The sequence below is a fragment of the Trypanosoma melophagium genome (assembly GCF_022059095.1).
Source record: "Trypanosoma melophagium isolate St. Kilda chromosome Unknown ctg3segment0, whole genome shotgun sequence".
NCBI lineage: Eukaryota > Euglenozoa > Kinetoplastea > Trypanosomatida > Trypanosomatidae > Trypanosoma > Trypanosoma melophagium.
Window position 1 is genome coordinate 1,057,501 of NW_027125162.1, and position 15,768 is coordinate 1,073,268.

Below are 15,768 nucleotides of genomic sequence, written 5' to 3' on the forward strand. Positions count from 1 at the left end.
CATTCCAAACCTCTCTCTTCTTTTTCTTCCATTTTATTTGAATGAGTTACTTCCTCCCATCTCCATTCGTTTTTTATTTTCGTTATTTGCGAGAGTGCATAAATGAGTTGGCCATCTATATGTATGTGTGTGTGGGAGAGAGAGAGAGAGAGGGTCACTGTGCTGTGGAGACCGCTGCCAATGGGCACAATTGTCAACACCGTGCTGCGAGATGCTCTCTTTTCGCTCTCCACCTCTCCTATACCAAGGGTAATATTTATATTTGATTTTTTCTTGTTTTTTTTTTTTCTACCTATGTATCTCTCAGTGTTTTTTTCTGTGTCGCAAAATAGTCACAGACTATGGGGGGTGCTGGCAAATATATTTAATGGCATTTTTTTTTCCAAATAAGAGAGTGTCTGTGCGAACGTGATGTCGATACAGTAAAAGAGTATTATATAGCAAATAAAGGTGTATGTGAGATTACACATCGAAAAAAGGATTTATTACTATTTTCCTTTTTTTCTATTGTGTCTCATGTTCATTGCAAGCGAAAGAAAAGAAGCGAAAGAGAGTAAAAAAACAACAAACAAAGAGATGTTGTTTGTTTGATAAGGGTTCAGGTGCAGGTTTTTGTACGTTTTTTTTTCTTTTAGGAGCTTGTGAAAAGAATATGCAACTGTTTTTGGTCTTCTAATTTAAAGGTCGGAATTATATTTCATTCTCTTCTTTTTTTTTGTTTCTGCTGGGTGGAGAACACCAGTATCTCGGCGTTAGACAAAGGATTTAAGCTTTGGTTTTTTCTTTGAGCGGAATATTTGCAAGTGTGGCTTTGGTTAATTACTCCGTTGCTCGATGGATAGATCTAGCAGTACGTTTGCAAGTTCATGTACGCCAATAAGGACATACAAAGGTGGTTTTCACCCTTATTATGAGGGATTTCTTGTGACGCTGTGAAGCCCGCGCCTCGCTTAGCAAAGCTGGACTCTGTTTGGAGGACGGTACTCGGTGAAGCGTATGGTTGGATTCGTCCCTGGTCGATCGGGTTACTGATTTCCATACTCCCCAAGTGACCCAATTTTGAGGCTTGTTTTTTTGATTCCCCTGCTTTTGGCTTTTCAAAACACTGGGTGGGAGCAAGCTGCTCTTGCCGCTCAGCGCGAGGCTTTTAACGAAGATTACGCACAGGCCGCGCAAGAGTTTCAACAGAAATGAGTGTTGCTGGAGCAGAGGGCTGCGTCGGAATAGCATAATTTTACAACTCGTACTGCAGCCCTTGAGGGGCAGAGGGAGGAAGTACTCCGCCAGAGTGGAGTGCAGTTCCAAAGTCACTGTGACGCTTTTGAAGGGTACAGGAAAAGAGTGACTCAGGATTATCACCGGATAGAGCAACAACTGACGGTCAGGCAGAAGGAATTATTGAAGTTGAGTATCGTGCTGAAAGAACACCCGCAAGATATTTCTCATACCCAAACTAAAAAAAGTGGAATGGTGTGTGGATCCGATGGGGGTGTTGTTCCACGTCCCGCGTGGTCCGGTTCACACCCCATGGGGTCGGAGTCTGCTGCGAGCGTGAAGGGTTTGCCGATGGCCAAGGCTCTCCCAGTGGATGAGAATGGGAATCATGGACCACCCTCCCGCCACCCTGCGGTGGAAATAAACTTTCCAAAGGGGACGACGTGCACAACAACACGGATTGGGACTTTGAAGGGTGCCGATATCGCAGAAGAGGAATTCAAAATTTATAACGTCACCACTTGGATACCCAGACGGCACGTGGGGGATATCGCAGCGCTGGAAGTGCATCTCCGCAGGAAATTTGATTATTGGAAATAATCCTCCTTACAGGGCAAGGACCTCTTCGCATTGATATGTTTACTGGTCACCTTGCGCCCTGAGGAGCATCTCACGAGTCTGATGACTACCAACAACGTGGAACGTATTCTGGCCCCATATGGGGCCACAGTTCATTCCGTCAAGCGCGGTGCGTTGAGGCAAGCGTCAGAGTTGCTCGACGCTCACGGCATGGATCCGCACGTGATTGAGCAACTCACCAAACACGTGGATCCTTTTTATCTCCTGCGGAATATGGTGCGTTATCTGGGACACCACATGACCTTGCTCACGAAGGTATCTTCAATGGTGACATTGGTGTGATAAGGGATTTCCACGGTGGTTTCGAGCCTTGGATGCACCCGGAATAAAAAAAGGTGAAAGAGGAGGTCAAAGTACTATCAAACGTTGGCGGCAGCAAACTCGAATTGCATCAGCAGAGGAAGAAACTATTATTATCCTTCTACAGCAAGTTGAGCTTACGTTGCTGAATATCGGATGGATTTTCTCCCTGTTAGATGGGGACGTTTTACGGCGTTTTAAACACAACTGGTCTTTACTGAGACTACCTCTACGTTCACAACCGAGAAAGAGCTCAAGAGCCATCCCAGTCGCGGATGCGGCTCTGCTGCGAGACGCGGGAGTGATAACGGACGCCTCCTCTTTAAAAACGGGTTCGCGTGTACTGCCGTTTTCTGTCATTGAAACGAAACCCCCGGAGAAACGCCTAACACGGATATCATAGCCACACGATAAAAATAAATACGACCCTTATCAGGCAGAGGTGCCATTAGGACACATTTCACGTTATTTGCCTGCGGTTTTGGGAGGAGGCCGCGCCTTGTTTGGATTTAAAAGGCTCCTTTTTCCAGGTTGAATTGCCATCTGAGACTGGGAGTTTTTTTTTCGGTGCCGCATAGCAGATAATTCTATAGTGGAATTAACGCGTTTACCCATGGGTTATAAGGTAAGTCCGTAAATTTTGCAGAAAGTCACCTCGGCAATCGCGGGAGCTCCAGCAATCGTGAAACCCGCTTGGGCGGCACCGTGCGAATTACGTTTGGATGTTTGGTTTGACGACATACGGATCTCAGGTACCCAAAGGAAGTCGTACGGTGTGGGAGGATCAGATAAAACTTTGTGCGATGGAGTGCAGTGCCACTATTGGCGAGGTAAATTCAGGGGCTCGTTCGTATACTTTTCTGGAGGTAGATTTCGGTCGTGAATCTAAATCCCTTGCACTCAGTCACAAATGTATTGGCAAATTTCAGGATATCCGTTCACTCAGGATGTGGACGGTAGTGGAAATGGAGGTCGGAGCATCCCTTTTCCTTTGCGCGGCGGCCATACTGGGAATTCGTCTGACCACTTATTTATTTTTCTTGAAGGCAGTGCGTCGACGTTTATTCGCTTTAAAACGTGGTATGCTTTGTTTGTCTTACTTGGCCCACCTTCCGCGGTCAGCTATCAGGTTGGGTGGCACGTTATGATATAGGCTTCTCCGTAAATAAGAAATACGTTGTGGAAAAAAAAAAGACTTCGCTGTTTCCGCTACTCTGATTACGGATGCCATCGTTGCATGGATGGTGGGGTGCCCATAATCATTACGTGTTCGAGCGAGGTCAAGGTCGCGGGGGACGTTTGGAGGACTCCACGAAATCTTATAATGCGGGAGGAGGCCAAAGCGGTGCGACTTGCTCTAATGGCTTTTATGGGGATATTCTCCTCGCACCTACAGGTTTTCGTTGACAACACATCCTTGCAAGTATCTGAAACAAAAGGTAGTGCAACACCGTACGTTTGAGCTTGGGAACTGGATCAGATTTTGCGAATCTTGGAATCCCGTGGAGTGCAGGCGTCGTTTGGGTATGTGCGGTCGCGTAAAAACCATCAGACGTATTGTCACGCGGCGCCATGCTGTCGGCTGACAGCTTGACAAATGTGGCTCAACTTGCGAAAGGAAGCGGAGTTTTCTAAAGAGGTAGGGACCTTGGAAGCCGAGCCTCTATAAGTCCTGCCAGATGTTCTAACCGGTAGATAGAAAGTAATTTTCTCTTTTCCCGTTATGGTTTATGGAGTTGAGGTTGGTAATTGATTTGGGCCAGGGTAAATTAAGTTCTCGTTTATTTCATTCTATTTTATTGTGCAAGGCTTGAACAAAGTAGGGACTATATTCATATATGTATGTACATATATGATTCTTTTTCACGTTAACTGTCTTGTGTTCGTCTATTTACATCTCTTACTTCTTTTTCGGTTAGTTAGGGACTCAATATGTCATTCCTGACTGAGGAGGAGGAGCGAGCGCGAAAGCGCGAGGAGCGAAATCGTGTCTCTCGACAGCAGATCATTGAGCACGTGAAAAAGAATCTCCTTTACACACCTTTTGATGTAAAGTGGGTACCGTACAGCGCGACCTTTGCTGTAGTAGGCCAGTACCCGAATAATCAGGGTTCCATCTCCCTGTTTCAACTTAACAAGGGTGAGCTTCGCGTGGAGCAGGAAATCAAAACCAAGATGCCCATGAAGTGTTGTACATTTGGTCATAATAACGTTCAGCAACAGTCTTCCATAACAATGTGCGTTGGAGACTTTGCTGGTGGCCTCTCTGTGTGGGACATTGAGCATCTCGATGGGGAACCGGTTTTTCATAATGGTCATGCACACGAGAGCATCATTAATGCAGTTGACGGGGCACAGTTCACTGGTCCACCTGAGATTGCTAGCTGTGGGCGAGACGGTTGTGTTAAAGTATGGGACGTGCGTCAGGCAGCAAAACCGGTTGTGTCACTAAATCCTACTGACCCTGCTCATGCACGTGATTGTTGGACTGTGCGTTTTGGTAATAGCTTTGACCCTGATGAGCGTGTCGTTGCTGCTGGCTACGACAATGGAGATGTTAAACTGTTCGATCTGCGCATGCAGAAAATGTCACATGAGTTTAACGTGGGTAACGGTGTGTGCGACTTAGAGTTTGACCGCCCTGACATCAGCGTGAACAAACTAATTGTATCTTCGCTGGAGGGCCGCATTCGTGTGTACGATATGCGCACACTGCACCCAAAACTTGGCTACGCATACGTGGAGGAGCGTGTATCGAGCGGTACGGTTTGGTGCACACGGGCGTTACCACAGAACCGCGAGATCTTTCTCTGCGGCGGTGGTGGTGAACTCACGCTTTGCTGTTATCACTATCCCGCCGAACGGGTGCTGCGGGATGCGGACGGCACTGCAAAGGGCGTTCCCGGCGCAGTGGCGGAACTAAACCGCGCGAAGGTAGGCGACCAGCCGATCCACGCGCTCGACTGGAGTCGCGGGAAGGAGGGACTGCTCGTCTGCGCCTCGTTCGACCAGAGCATCCGCGTCATGCTGGTTACGAAGCTTTCTCTGGTACAGTAGTGAGAGGGAAACAAAAGGAGAAGAAAGAAGGAAGGAAAGAAAAAAAAAAAAAAAAGAATCACGTTACACACTGACAGAAACGAAAGACAATAAAAAAAAAAGAACGCCGCGTCATCTCTTTTTTATCATAATTTTTCTCTTATTCTTCTTGGTTCGGGGAAGCGAGAGAGAAAGAGAGAACAAAATGGTGGAGAGAAGCATGGGAGAAGAGCAAACAAACAACTGGAAAGAAAAGCGAAGATAGCGCTGATGACCGTGAGGGATGGGTTTTACTTGTCGGCTAACACCGTCTTTTTTTTCCTTTTTGCTTTTTTGACTCCATGAGCTGCCCCCCTCTCCTTCTCCTTCTCCCCTTCCCCTGCCTTAAAAAAAATTCCTTATTTCTTCTTATGTTTGTAAAGCAGCTTTCACAGCGCAGGAAATCAGAGAAGTAGAAATAAAAAGAGATAAGGGAAGTGAGATAATAGAATGGCGAACGTCGATCTTCGCACAAAGACCTTGCGGGATGGTGTTACAGCGGAGGAGCTGTTCCACAGTGATGGACTTACATACAATGACTTCATCGTTTTGCCTGGATTTATTGATTTTGGTGCATCTGATGTGAATATATCTGGGCAATTCACTAAAAAAATTCGGCTACACCTTCCCATTGTATCATCTCCGATGGATACGGTGACAGAAAGCGAAATGGCTCGTAATATGGCGTTAATGGGCGGTATCGGTGTTATTCACAACAATTGTACGGTTCAACAACAGGTGCAGATGGTACGCAGTGTCAAGATGTTCCGCAATGGCTTCATTATGCGACCCAAATCAGTGGGACCTGACACACCTATTTCTGTTATTCACGGGATTAACGCTGAAAAGGGGATAAGCGGAATTTTGGTAACAGATAATGGCCAACACAATGGCAAATTGCTCGGTATCGTCTGTTCTAAAGATATCGACTTTGTGAAAGATGTATCAGCACCAGTATCGCAGTTCATGACAAAACGCGAAAACATGACAGTGGAACGATATCCTATCAAACTGGAGGAAGCAATGGATGTACTAAATCGCAGTCGTCATGGATACTTGCCTGTACTAAATGACAAGGGAGAAGTTGTTTGTCTTTGCTCCCGCCGTGATGCGGTCCGTGCTCGGGTCTATCCTAACAGCAGCCTTGATCGCAATGGACATTTACTATGCGCTGCGGCAACATCTACACGTGATGAGGATAAGGCACGCGTTGCAGCTCTTTCTACTGCCGGTATTGATGTTCTCGTGCTGGACAGTTCACAGGGCAACACGATTTATCAGGTTTCATTTATCAAATGGGTAAAAAAAACTTTTCCACATTTAGAAGTGGTTGCCGGAAATGTTGTGACACAAGACCAGGCGAAGAACTTGATTGACGCCGGTGCTGATGCCCTCCGCATTGGTATGGGAAGCGGAAGCATTTGTATTACACAGGAGGTTCTTGCATGTGGGCGTCCGCAAGCAACGGCGGTGTACAAGGTGAGTCGCTACGCGGCATCACGTGGGGTTCCATGTGTGGCAGACGGCGGTCTTCGAAATGTGGGTGACATCTGCAAGGCTCTTACTATTGGTGCCAACACCGTTATGCTGGGCTCGATGCTCGCAGGTACTTCTGAGACGCCTGGCACCTATTTCTTCAAAGACGGCGTACGCCTTAAGGCATTCCGTGGTATGGGCAGCATTGAGGCCATGACGCAGGGGAAGGAGTCGGGAAAACGCTATTTGTCGGAGAAGGAGTCTTTGCAAGTGGCACAGGGTGTGTCGGGCACTGTACTTGACAAGGGATCAGTGAAGAAACTTCTTGCGTACGTTCACAAGGGTCTGCAGCAATCAGCACAGGATATTGGGGAGATCAGCTTCGACGCTGTAAGGGAAAAGATGTACCAGGGCCAAATCCTGTTTAACCGCCGAAGCGCTACTGCACAGTCAGAGGGTGGAGTACATTCATTGCATTCGTACGAGAAAAACTTGTTTGTTTCCAAATTGTAAGGTGTTTTTTTTAACCCATTTATTCATTTGTTTATTCTGTATCACTGTATCAGTTTGTGTTTCCGCTTCTTGCGAAATTCCAGGGATATTGTGAGCATTACAGAAGCGAGCTGTGACGTTGTCTGTGTTGTATTTCCCCAGCCTCATTGCTCTTCTTATATCTATGTATATCTATATCAGTCTATCTATCTAAAATATATATATATATATATATATATATATATATATATATATACCTAAAGACATATGATAATATACAGATATTGGAGAGACGCGGAATAAACACGCAGAGGAGCGTCTACAACCATGATTGTGAAAGCAAAGTAAAAAAAAAGAATATTAGCTTGCACGTTGTCTGTAACAGTGGTATGATGTAAGAAAAGGAATGGTAATACCAAGCAAAGAAAATTAAAAAAAAGGAGGAACAATGGTGTGTGGGAGAACGGAACTCATGAAAAGAATTAAAATAACAACAAAGACATTATCATATTCTTTACCATGTGTTTTCTTCCTTCTTCTAACTATATTTTCTCATGGAATCTGCAGAAAAAGCACTCTGGTATATTACCTTTCATCATTTCATTTCTTTCATTTTTTCTAACATTCTTACACAAACACAGACGCACACGAACAGAAAGAAAGAAAGAGTCATAAGATCGTATTCCGAATAGATTTTGCCTATGCAGCTCCGACAGAGAGGTTGCGTGGCCGGAGGTAAGGTCACTGAGGCTCTTCTGCAACCTAAAAATAATAGTAATGGTGATGATAAGGAGGATAAGAGGAGCAACCTGTGGGCACCACTAGTTATAGTAGCAAAATCATTTTTCTCCAGTCTCTGGAAGTACCAAATAGTGAATCTTGCCGGAGTATTGCTAGACGCACTGCCCAACTCCTTGACAGCATGGTTGTGTCCAACCTTGCCTAAAGACGAACTGCAGATGCTTTCGGCCCTACACAAGCGCTGGGTTAGACCGTGGAGTGCCACAGATGAAGATGTCTATTTGCTTTCGACCCTCTGGAAAGCTCACTGGCAATGCATGCATTATGACATACCACCACTTAATGCAGACATGTCTTCTAATCGTTGGAAAGAACTTGGCTTTCAAGGGACAAATCCCGTCACAGACTTCCGTGGCGCCGGTCTGCTTTCCCTTGTACAACTTGTGTATCTCGTCGAGACACACCCACGAGAATGGACTGCCGCTGTTCTAACTCCCAATTATTTTACTGCTTCTGTAGGTATTAATGTGACGATGCGTTTGCTTGTTTTATTGCATCTGGATAATGGAGTTAGCTGTCTTGCACCAAAAATACCAGAGGACTATACATATTGCCGGGCGCGGATAATACTTTCGCAGATGATTTACCACAGTAGTATCGATGAGACTCTGCGCCGGCTTAACGAAGTGTACTATGCTTGTATGCGGAGACTTCGTCTGGCCTGGGAATCTTCATCGAAAAATATTATGCTATTCAATTCTCTTCTGGACACTTGCTTCATCGACGTAAAGAGAATAATAAACGTATCATCATCGCTGGAGGAGTTTCAATCGTTAATGTGACCCTGGTTTCATTATTTGCGCGTATATATATATATGTCTGTGTTTCCGTGCGTGAAAATTCTCGATACCTTATGATACATACGTTTCTGTGCGTGTGTTTATGTTTTTGTATTATGTTTATTGATTGATTTGTTTGCATGCCTGAGTGGTAGGGAAATAGGAGTTTTTCTTTCCCGCAAAGAAAACCAATTTGTTTTTCTTTTTATGTAATTCTTTATTTTGAAGAAATTATATTCAAGATGGATTCACGCTAGTGACGGTTTCAGATCTTTGGATTCTTGAAGCTGCGGTTAAGCAGTTTTCTTTTCTATTCTTTGTCGCAGGCGTACTTTTTTTCAGTGGTTGTGGTTTGGAACGCTGTTTTCTTTTCCTTCCCACTGCATCCAATGGTCATATACTGGTTTATGGTTACACCACTACGGTTTCGTGTCAGTGCGATGTGTTAACTATCACATTTCTTGCTTCGGTGTGGTACGGCTGTTTCAACTGTGAATATCATCCCGCAGGGGTTCTTTCTGGTGGTGGGTACCGGATGCGTCTCTTTTTGTTCTCTCCGAAATGCTGCTACCAAAGACAGCGGTGACACAGGTGTGGCACAACGCCATCTCCACCACTCATATGGGATGGACTTGCTGCTGCTCTCCCTATGGAGGTGTATCAGCTCCTACAGGAACTGCGACTTCCAAACAGCATCGTGCAGTTGTGTGTCACTGCAAGACCATTGTTGTCGGTCTCAATACCATCGCTAGTTTTCCCAGGACCCGCGGTACGAATGGCGCAACCTCTTTTTTCTTTCTTTTATTTCCCTTCTTTATACTGAGTGCTGGTTGCGTTGGGAGTGGATCTTTCCTTTTTTTGTTGCTAAAATATCTGTATTATTATTATTATTATTATTATTATTATTATTATTATTATTATTATTAATCTTCGGATATCTTTTTTTGATTTTACAGGTAAAAATACATAGGTAGGTGATTCTAATATAATTTTTTTTGCTGGATATATATATATATATATATATATATATATATATAGAGAGAGAGAGAGAGAGAGAGAGTGTGTGTGTGTGTGTGTGTGTGTGCGAGAGAGAAGGAGAGCTATAAATACATTTGAATGGACCCATTGTCTAGAGAGGAAAGCACCCCGCTCTCGGCCTCATACTATCGCGGTTTTTTTGATGCACAGCAGCGACGCCCAACCAAGAATGTAGAGCCCACAGTAGGACAGGCGTTTGGCGGGGCTGTTTTTGCGGCTCTCCCTCTTGCTGCCGTTTATTTTTTCTTCATGCGTCGACGGGCGGGTACTGCCGCTGCTGCAGGTATGCCTGGGGGGAAACCAACTGGCTTCATGGCTAATCTGATGGCAGCAATGCAGAAACAGATGAACCCGATGGGTGTAAAGAATTTTCGTGCAGAGGTGAAGGACACAAAGTTTAAGGATGTGATCGGTGTACCAGAAGCACTGGAGGAGGTGCAGCAATACGTTAACTTTCTCAAGACACCGGAACGCTTCACGCGGCTTGGCGGCAGGTTACCAAAGGGTTGTATTCTCACTGGTCAACCTGGTACTGGTAAGACACTGCTCGCGAAGGCTGTTGCTGGAGAGGCAGGTGTGCCGTTCTTCACATGTAGCGGCGCCGATTTCATTGAGGTTTACGCTGGCTCGGGCCCGAAGCGAGTTCGTGAATTGTTTGCTGCCGCAAAGCAGGAGGCGCCGTCGGTGATTTTCGTGGACGAGATCGACGCTGTGGGCTCACGCAGTAATGGTCAAGGTGCGATGGGTTTAAGTTCTGAGGAGAATCGCACAGTCAATCAGCTGCTCGCAGAACTTGACGGTCTGCAGGCAAACGAGGCCGTCGTTGTTTTCGCCGCTACAAACTTCCCGGAAAATCTTGATAAAGCACTCCTTCGGGAAGGACGTTTTGATCGCAAAGTTGAGGTACCGATGCCTGATCTACAAGCAAGAGAAGACCTCTTCATGCACTACTTAAAGCGCGTTGTCACATCCAACCCAACGAGACAAGCGCAGCGATTGGCTAGCCTTACACCTGGGGTATCACCAGCAACCATATCGGCTATAGTTAATGAAGCCGCTCTCGCAGCAGCTGTGCAGGGTGAAAGTGAGGTAACAGAACGAACACTTCTTCCCGCTGTTGATGACGTCCTTGTTGGTAAAAAACACCGTAATCGAATGACTGAGGCGGCAGCCCGCCGTGTCGCTCTTCATGAAAGTGGACACACATTGGTTGCGTGGCTGCTGCCACAGCAATCTGACGTTATCAAGGTCTCAATTACACCAAGAGGTCCAGCAGCTGGGTTTACTCAGCAGGTCGGAAAAGAAGTGTTTGACATGCCTACTGATGTCTCACTTTTTACGGACCTTTGTGTAATGTTGGGGGGTCGACTCGCAGAGTCCACACGGTACTCTGAACTTACAACTGGTGCCCAAGATGATTTGCAGCGTGCCACCAAAACAGCCATACATGAATTTCTCGCTTTTGGTATGTCGCAGCATGTTGGCCTTCTCGCGTATGAACCGCAGCGATTGGACGAGGGACGTATGTATCAGAAACACTCTGATAAAACCCAGACAATAGCTGAGGAAGAGGCTGCAAGACTAGTCGATGCTGCGTATTGCTTTACACAAAAACTCATAGCAGATCATAAGGAGGCGCTGCACCGGGTTGCAGATGCGCTTTTCGCCAAGAAGGACCTGCTGAAGGAAGATCTTGAGTCCTTCTTGGCACCGCGTGGTGCAGTGCGTTTGACACAAGAGGCGGAAAATGCTCTTGCCAATTTTATGCGAAGATCAGAAGAGCAGAGAGTGAAGCTTCGGAGTGTTTCATGCTGAGATACGGTCATGTTTCTTATTTCATTTTCAGTGTATACTCTTCCGTATACTCTTACGTCTGCCATTCTGCACTGGTTTCTCTTTTTTTTTCCATTTTTGTTCTCCTCTTTTGGTTTTTCACCTGTATGTTCTTATTTTTTTTGTGTGTTAAGGCATCGAACGTTCCGAACACGCTTCTTTTTTTTTCATTTGTTTTTTTTTATTTTATTTTTCTATTAATTTGAAGATGTGGTTCCTCTGTCGCGATGGTTGAACTGAGTCGAGAGGGCACAGTAGAGTTCTTTCATCTTGCATTCTGTGATATGGATTGGAGCGAGCGCATACTGGTACACCGCGGAAGTCACAGTTGTTTCTATAAGGTGCACTGGAAGGAAAAGGACGTCTGGCTTGGATTAAAGGAAGAGGAATGTATGAATCCTCAAGCTGTTGTGAGGACAATACAAACCATTAACCAACTGAATTCAAACTTTATTCTTCATTGCTACCATGCTTTTGTTGATGGTGACAAGTCCATTGTGGTGTTGACTGAGCTGATGGACTACGCTCTTAAAGACCTGCGTCGCCAGGATAACCGAAATAAGCATCGATTGACGGAGACGCAGACGAAAGCCGTTGCATTTCTAACACTGCACGCATTGGCAGATCTGCACGACCAGCTCTGCATGGTGCACGGGGATGTAAGTCCCTCGAACATTCTTTTACGGATATCAGGGGAATTAAGGCTTGGAGATTTGTCTAGCGCGATGTCTGTGCATAAACCTGTTGAGTGGTTTTGTGGTACTATTTTTTATACTGCCATTGAAGTCTTGAAGGATCGGCAACTGGTTTCCAGTCCAAGCAGCGATATATGGGCTCTTGGGGTGACATTATACCAGTGTGTAAGTGGTGATCATCCATTTTGCAAAACAAATAACGATGACTTTTGGGCATTTTTTTCAGCAATGGAGTTTGCAATGAAGACGAGGCAACAACCTATGCGTTTCTCACATTATAGTAGTAATTTTCATAACTTCATAACCTCCATGCTTCAGTGGGACCCTTCGATGCGACCCACAGCTCGTTCACTGCTGAGCCACACTTGGTTTTCAAATTTTACCATCGTTGATGCCCAAGAAGAGTTACGCCTGATGACTGCTTAATACCCGCGTTGCGTTCTCTTTCTCTTTTTCTCTCTCTGTATGTGTGTATGTATGAATCTCTTTTTTCTGTGCTCTTGCTGGGGATTCATGGCACAAATCGATGTTTATCTTCTGTTCTCCTAAACGTTTTTTTTTTCTGGCTTTCTGTGGCTGTTTATTCTTTGAGTTACACAAGTGAATTATGAAGAGCAGGGCAATTATCAATGCGGGTGGGCAGAGGTTTGAGACATTTTTCTCTACTCTCCAGCGCTTTCCTAACACAGCATTCGCAAAGATGTTTCCACTCCCTCCTGCTGGACGCAGAAGTCGGGAGTTCTTCCTAGATGTTACTCCTCAGGTATTTGAGTGTGTACTGAGTTTTTTACGAACAAATCAGATGAATCTACCGAGAGACAATGAACAGTTGCGGGAAGAACTTGTTCACTCTTTGAATCACTGGGGACTTCTTGAGCACGCGTTTCCAGCATCGAACCAAACTGATGGTTCCAACTTGCATCCCGTAGAGTTACCGGATATATGCGTTGTACAGATTTGTGATCATATGCAACATGATCAAGGTGTTAAGCGACACGCACTCACCATTACATATGGTGCAGACGGATTTCAATTGCGTTTGCTCACACAACGCATTCGCAGTGATCTTGAAAAACAACTTTCTTCCACTTACTGGCAGTGCTATCAGACAAATGGGCGGGCCGCTTTTTTTGTGACAACAAAGGTGGCTAACGGAACAGCGGATCTTCTAACAACTTCTGTGACGCAGCAGATAATTGAGCACACGGAATCAATAGGGTATTCCTTGGTTTCTTCTTACGTGACGCTAAGCCCTGATGTTGTACACACCAGTGTGCGTATGCTTATTCACAATTTTACTTTCCGACGTACACAACAAACTGTACTGGATTCGGTTGATATGCTAACAATGGGGAAAAATAACACCATTGAAACACATGAAAACATTACTCCACTTCGTGTGGGTCCACAGAGACACCCAGCAACAGGAGATCAGTCTATACCACTGAATAATATCAGAGCAACAGACATCTGGACATAATCCTGGCAATAATATTAAAGGGTGTGCGTTTGCAGCCCTATTGCAACGTTGATACTTAAGCTGGTAAGTATTTGTTTGTCTCGTCCTTTTTACAGTACTGAAACTATTTGCTGCATTTTCCTTCTTCCCTTCATTACTTCTCAAGAATTAAAAAAAAAACAAAAGAAAAATTACTACAAAGGATGTCCGGAAACCACATTTATGCGTTCGTGCCTGTGTTAGGGGGGTGTTTCTGAATCTTGTAGTCTTTTCTCTGATATTTCTGCTGGCGATAGCGGTTAACGCGTCACATGGGCCGCGCTTTCACGTGCGTCCACCCACCAATTGAGTCAACGACCCTAATGGGCCTTACCGTGACCCCATCACAAAGCAGATGCACCTGTACATGCAGTACAACCCGGACGACTCGGTGTGGGGCAATATAAATTGGTACCACTTCACATCAAACGACTATGTGAAGTGGCAGGATCAAGGTATTGCACTGAAGAATGATAATACCTACGATCGCAGAGGTGCGTACAGCGGATCCATCACGCAAGGCGCTGATGGGACACCCGTTGTGATGTACACGTGTGCTGCAGATGGTGATGAGCAGCGCCAGTGCATTGCTGTACCACCCAGGGACGATGTCAAAGCTGGTGGCCCACGCTCGCTCAATTCGTTTGTTAAGCTTTCCACAAATCCTGTGTTAACAGAGAATGATGTTCCTGGCCTTCTTGGGCTGAACCACTTTCGTGGCCCCACGAACTTCTGGGTGAATCCTGATAACACATCAGAGTGGCTGGTTGCTTTTGCAGCCACTGCAAATGACGCTTCATCTGGTGCACCTAAAGCGCAGGTTGTTGTTTTCTCTACCAGTGATCCCAATTTTCGTTCGGGTTTCCGATTCTCACATGCCATCTGGGATAATTCATTTGAATTTGACAACATGGTTGAATGTCCAGGCTTTTTCAAACTTGGCGAGGATTACTAATTGAAGGTGTCAACAATGATCAGTGGTCAGGACTACTGGGTGTATGGTAATTACGTGAAGAATCCTATAAATCAGACGGTCTACGAAGAGGACTTTAATCGCGGCCGGACGTACATCGACTACGGTAGATGGTACGCGTCCAAACAGAATCATGATCCCATTCTCAATCGCACTATTTTGTGGGGTTGAATCCCTGAAGAGGACACGGAAACTGCAATGAGGTCTCGTGGGTGGTCTGGTGCAATGGACATGCCTCGTAACGTGAAGTATGAGGCTACGGCCAAAAAGTTAAAAACCTACCCCATGCCGGAGCTCGCCAAGTTGCGTCTCTCTACTACAACAAGTGATGTTGAGGTTGGGGCGAATGAGATAGAAGTGTATAACGCCAACGCCCCGTTGCACTATGAGATGATTGTGGATTTTGAAATACCTGAGGGATTCACCACCCAATCGGAGGAGAACACAGACACCGTTCCATCCTTTGGTGTTCTCGTACGCTACAAGGATAACAATGTGCACACTCGAATCGCTGTGACAATGCCTCCCAACTCAAATATGGGTGTGGGGTTTGACCAAACAGGAAGGGTGTTGGCCGTGTACGGGGTTTCAGACATGGGGTCGTGCGCTGACGCGTGCGAAAGCGATCGTCGTTGTGTCGCATGGACGGCGGTAGATGCAACAGAAGACCCGGCTGTGTGGAATTGTACACTTGTGAGCACCTATGGTGACGTTGTTGCCGCTAATAACTCTGCCGTGACGGGTCGTGTGTGGGAACCCATTCTGCTTCTGGGCCGAAGCAAATCCGGCACGACTGGATTCAAAGAAACATGGACTGGTCGGGCTCCTCTCGTTGGGAACGGCACAATTGTACAGCTACGAGTGTTTGTCGATGATACCATTGTTCAAGTCTTCAAGGACGGTGGCCTGGAGTCGCTGACGGGTCGTGTTTACGTTCCCAGTAGTTATTCTGGA

The 15,768-nt window shown here is 45.7% G+C and overlaps 11 protein-coding genes across 12 annotated transcripts; all 11 read left to right on the forward strand.

Moving 5' to 3' along the window:
• Nucleotides 1–996: 996 nt before the first annotated feature.
• Nucleotides 997–1,815, forward strand: LSM04_005142 (uncharacterized protein; the record flags this gene model as incomplete). 2 transcript variants are annotated; one of them, XM_067337410.1, is made up of 2 exons in its annotated part: nucleotides 997–1,008; nucleotides 1,228–1,815. In XM_067337410.1, the coding sequence occupies 2 exons, from the start codon at nucleotides 997–999 to the stop codon at nucleotides 1,813–1,815; spliced, it is 600 nt and encodes a 199-aa protein (XP_067189810.1). The 2 variants fall into 2 exon arrangements, with proteins under 2 accessions (XP_067189810.1, XP_067189811.1); XM_067337411.1 differs by lacking the exon at nucleotides 997–1,008 and having other exon boundaries at nucleotides 1,468–1,815.
• An 81-nt stretch (nucleotides 1,816–1,896) lies between these two features.
• Nucleotides 1,897–2,557, forward strand: LSM04_006326 (uncharacterized protein; the record flags this gene model as incomplete). Its single annotated transcript, XM_067337412.1, has 2 exons — nucleotides 1,897–2,074; nucleotides 2,163–2,557. The coding sequence occupies 2 exons, from the start codon at nucleotides 1,897–1,899 to the stop codon at nucleotides 2,555–2,557; spliced, it is 573 nt and encodes a 190-aa protein (XP_067189864.1).
• Nucleotides 2,558–2,876: 319 nt separating this feature from the next.
• On the forward strand, nucleotides 2,877–3,616 carry LSM04_006162 (uncharacterized protein; the record flags this gene model as incomplete). The annotated part of the gene is made up of 2 exons (XM_067337413.1): nucleotides 2,877–3,103; nucleotides 3,460–3,616. The coding sequence occupies 2 exons, from the start codon at nucleotides 2,877–2,879 to the stop codon at nucleotides 3,614–3,616; spliced, it is 384 nt and encodes a 127-aa protein (XP_067189856.1).
• Nucleotides 3,617–4,086: 470 nt separating this feature from the next.
• On the forward strand, nucleotides 4,087–5,211 carry LSM04_004283 (WD40 repeat; the record flags this gene model as incomplete). The annotated part of the gene is made up of 1 exon (XM_067337414.1): nucleotides 4,087–5,211. One exon carries the CDS (start codon nucleotides 4,087–4,089, stop codon nucleotides 5,209–5,211), a length of 1,125 nt encoding a protein of 374 aa, XP_067189773.1.
• A 468-nt stretch (nucleotides 5,212–5,679) lies between these two features.
• LSM04_002133 (CBS domain) lies at nucleotides 5,680–7,218 on the forward strand (the record flags this gene model as incomplete). Its single annotated transcript, XM_067337415.1, has 1 exon — nucleotides 5,680–7,218. The coding sequence occupies one exon, from the start codon at nucleotides 5,680–5,682 to the stop codon at nucleotides 7,216–7,218; it is 1,539 nt and encodes a 512-aa protein (XP_067189654.1).
• A 680-nt stretch (nucleotides 7,219–7,898) lies between these two features.
• On the forward strand, nucleotides 7,899–8,780 carry LSM04_009606 (ELMO domain; the record flags this gene model as incomplete). The annotated part of the gene is made up of 1 exon (XM_067337416.1): nucleotides 7,899–8,780. The coding sequence occupies one exon, from the start codon at nucleotides 7,899–7,901 to the stop codon at nucleotides 8,778–8,780; it is 882 nt and encodes a 293-aa protein (XP_067190006.1).
• Nucleotides 8,781–9,893: 1,113 nt separating this feature from the next.
• On the forward strand, nucleotides 9,894–11,630 carry LSM04_001481 (Peptidase M41; the record flags this gene model as incomplete). The annotated part of the gene is made up of 1 exon (XM_067337417.1): nucleotides 9,894–11,630. One exon carries the CDS (start codon nucleotides 9,894–9,896, stop codon nucleotides 11,628–11,630), a length of 1,737 nt encoding a protein of 578 aa, XP_067189624.1.
• Nucleotides 11,631–11,875: 245 nt separating this feature from the next.
• Nucleotides 11,876–12,769, forward strand: LSM04_007296 (Protein kinase domain; the record flags this gene model as incomplete). The annotated part of the gene is made up of 1 exon (XM_067337419.1): nucleotides 11,876–12,769. One exon carries the CDS (start codon nucleotides 11,876–11,878, stop codon nucleotides 12,767–12,769), a length of 894 nt encoding a protein of 297 aa, XP_067189903.1.
• A 181-nt stretch (nucleotides 12,770–12,950) lies between these two features.
• LSM04_009563 (Potassium channel tetramerization-type BTB domain) lies at nucleotides 12,951–13,823 on the forward strand (the record flags this gene model as incomplete). Its single annotated transcript, XM_067337420.1, has 1 exon — nucleotides 12,951–13,823. The coding sequence occupies one exon, from the start codon at nucleotides 12,951–12,953 to the stop codon at nucleotides 13,821–13,823; it is 873 nt and encodes a 290-aa protein (XP_067190003.1).
• Nucleotides 13,824–14,196: 373 nt separating this feature from the next.
• LSM04_001929 (Glycosyl hydrolase family 32) lies at nucleotides 14,197–14,985 on the forward strand (the record flags this gene model as incomplete). Its single annotated transcript, XM_067337421.1, has 2 exons — nucleotides 14,197–14,754; nucleotides 14,803–14,985. 2 exons carry the CDS (start codon nucleotides 14,197–14,199, stop codon nucleotides 14,983–14,985), a joined length of 741 nt encoding a protein of 246 aa, XP_067189640.1.
• Nucleotides 14,986–15,012: 27 nt separating this feature from the next.
• LSM04_001146 (Glycosyl hydrolase family 32) lies at nucleotides 15,013–15,768 on the forward strand (the record flags this gene model as incomplete). The annotated part of the gene is made up of 1 exon (XM_067337422.1): nucleotides 15,013–15,768. A coding segment is annotated over one exon (756 nt), but the record flags the coding sequence as incomplete, so codon positions are not given.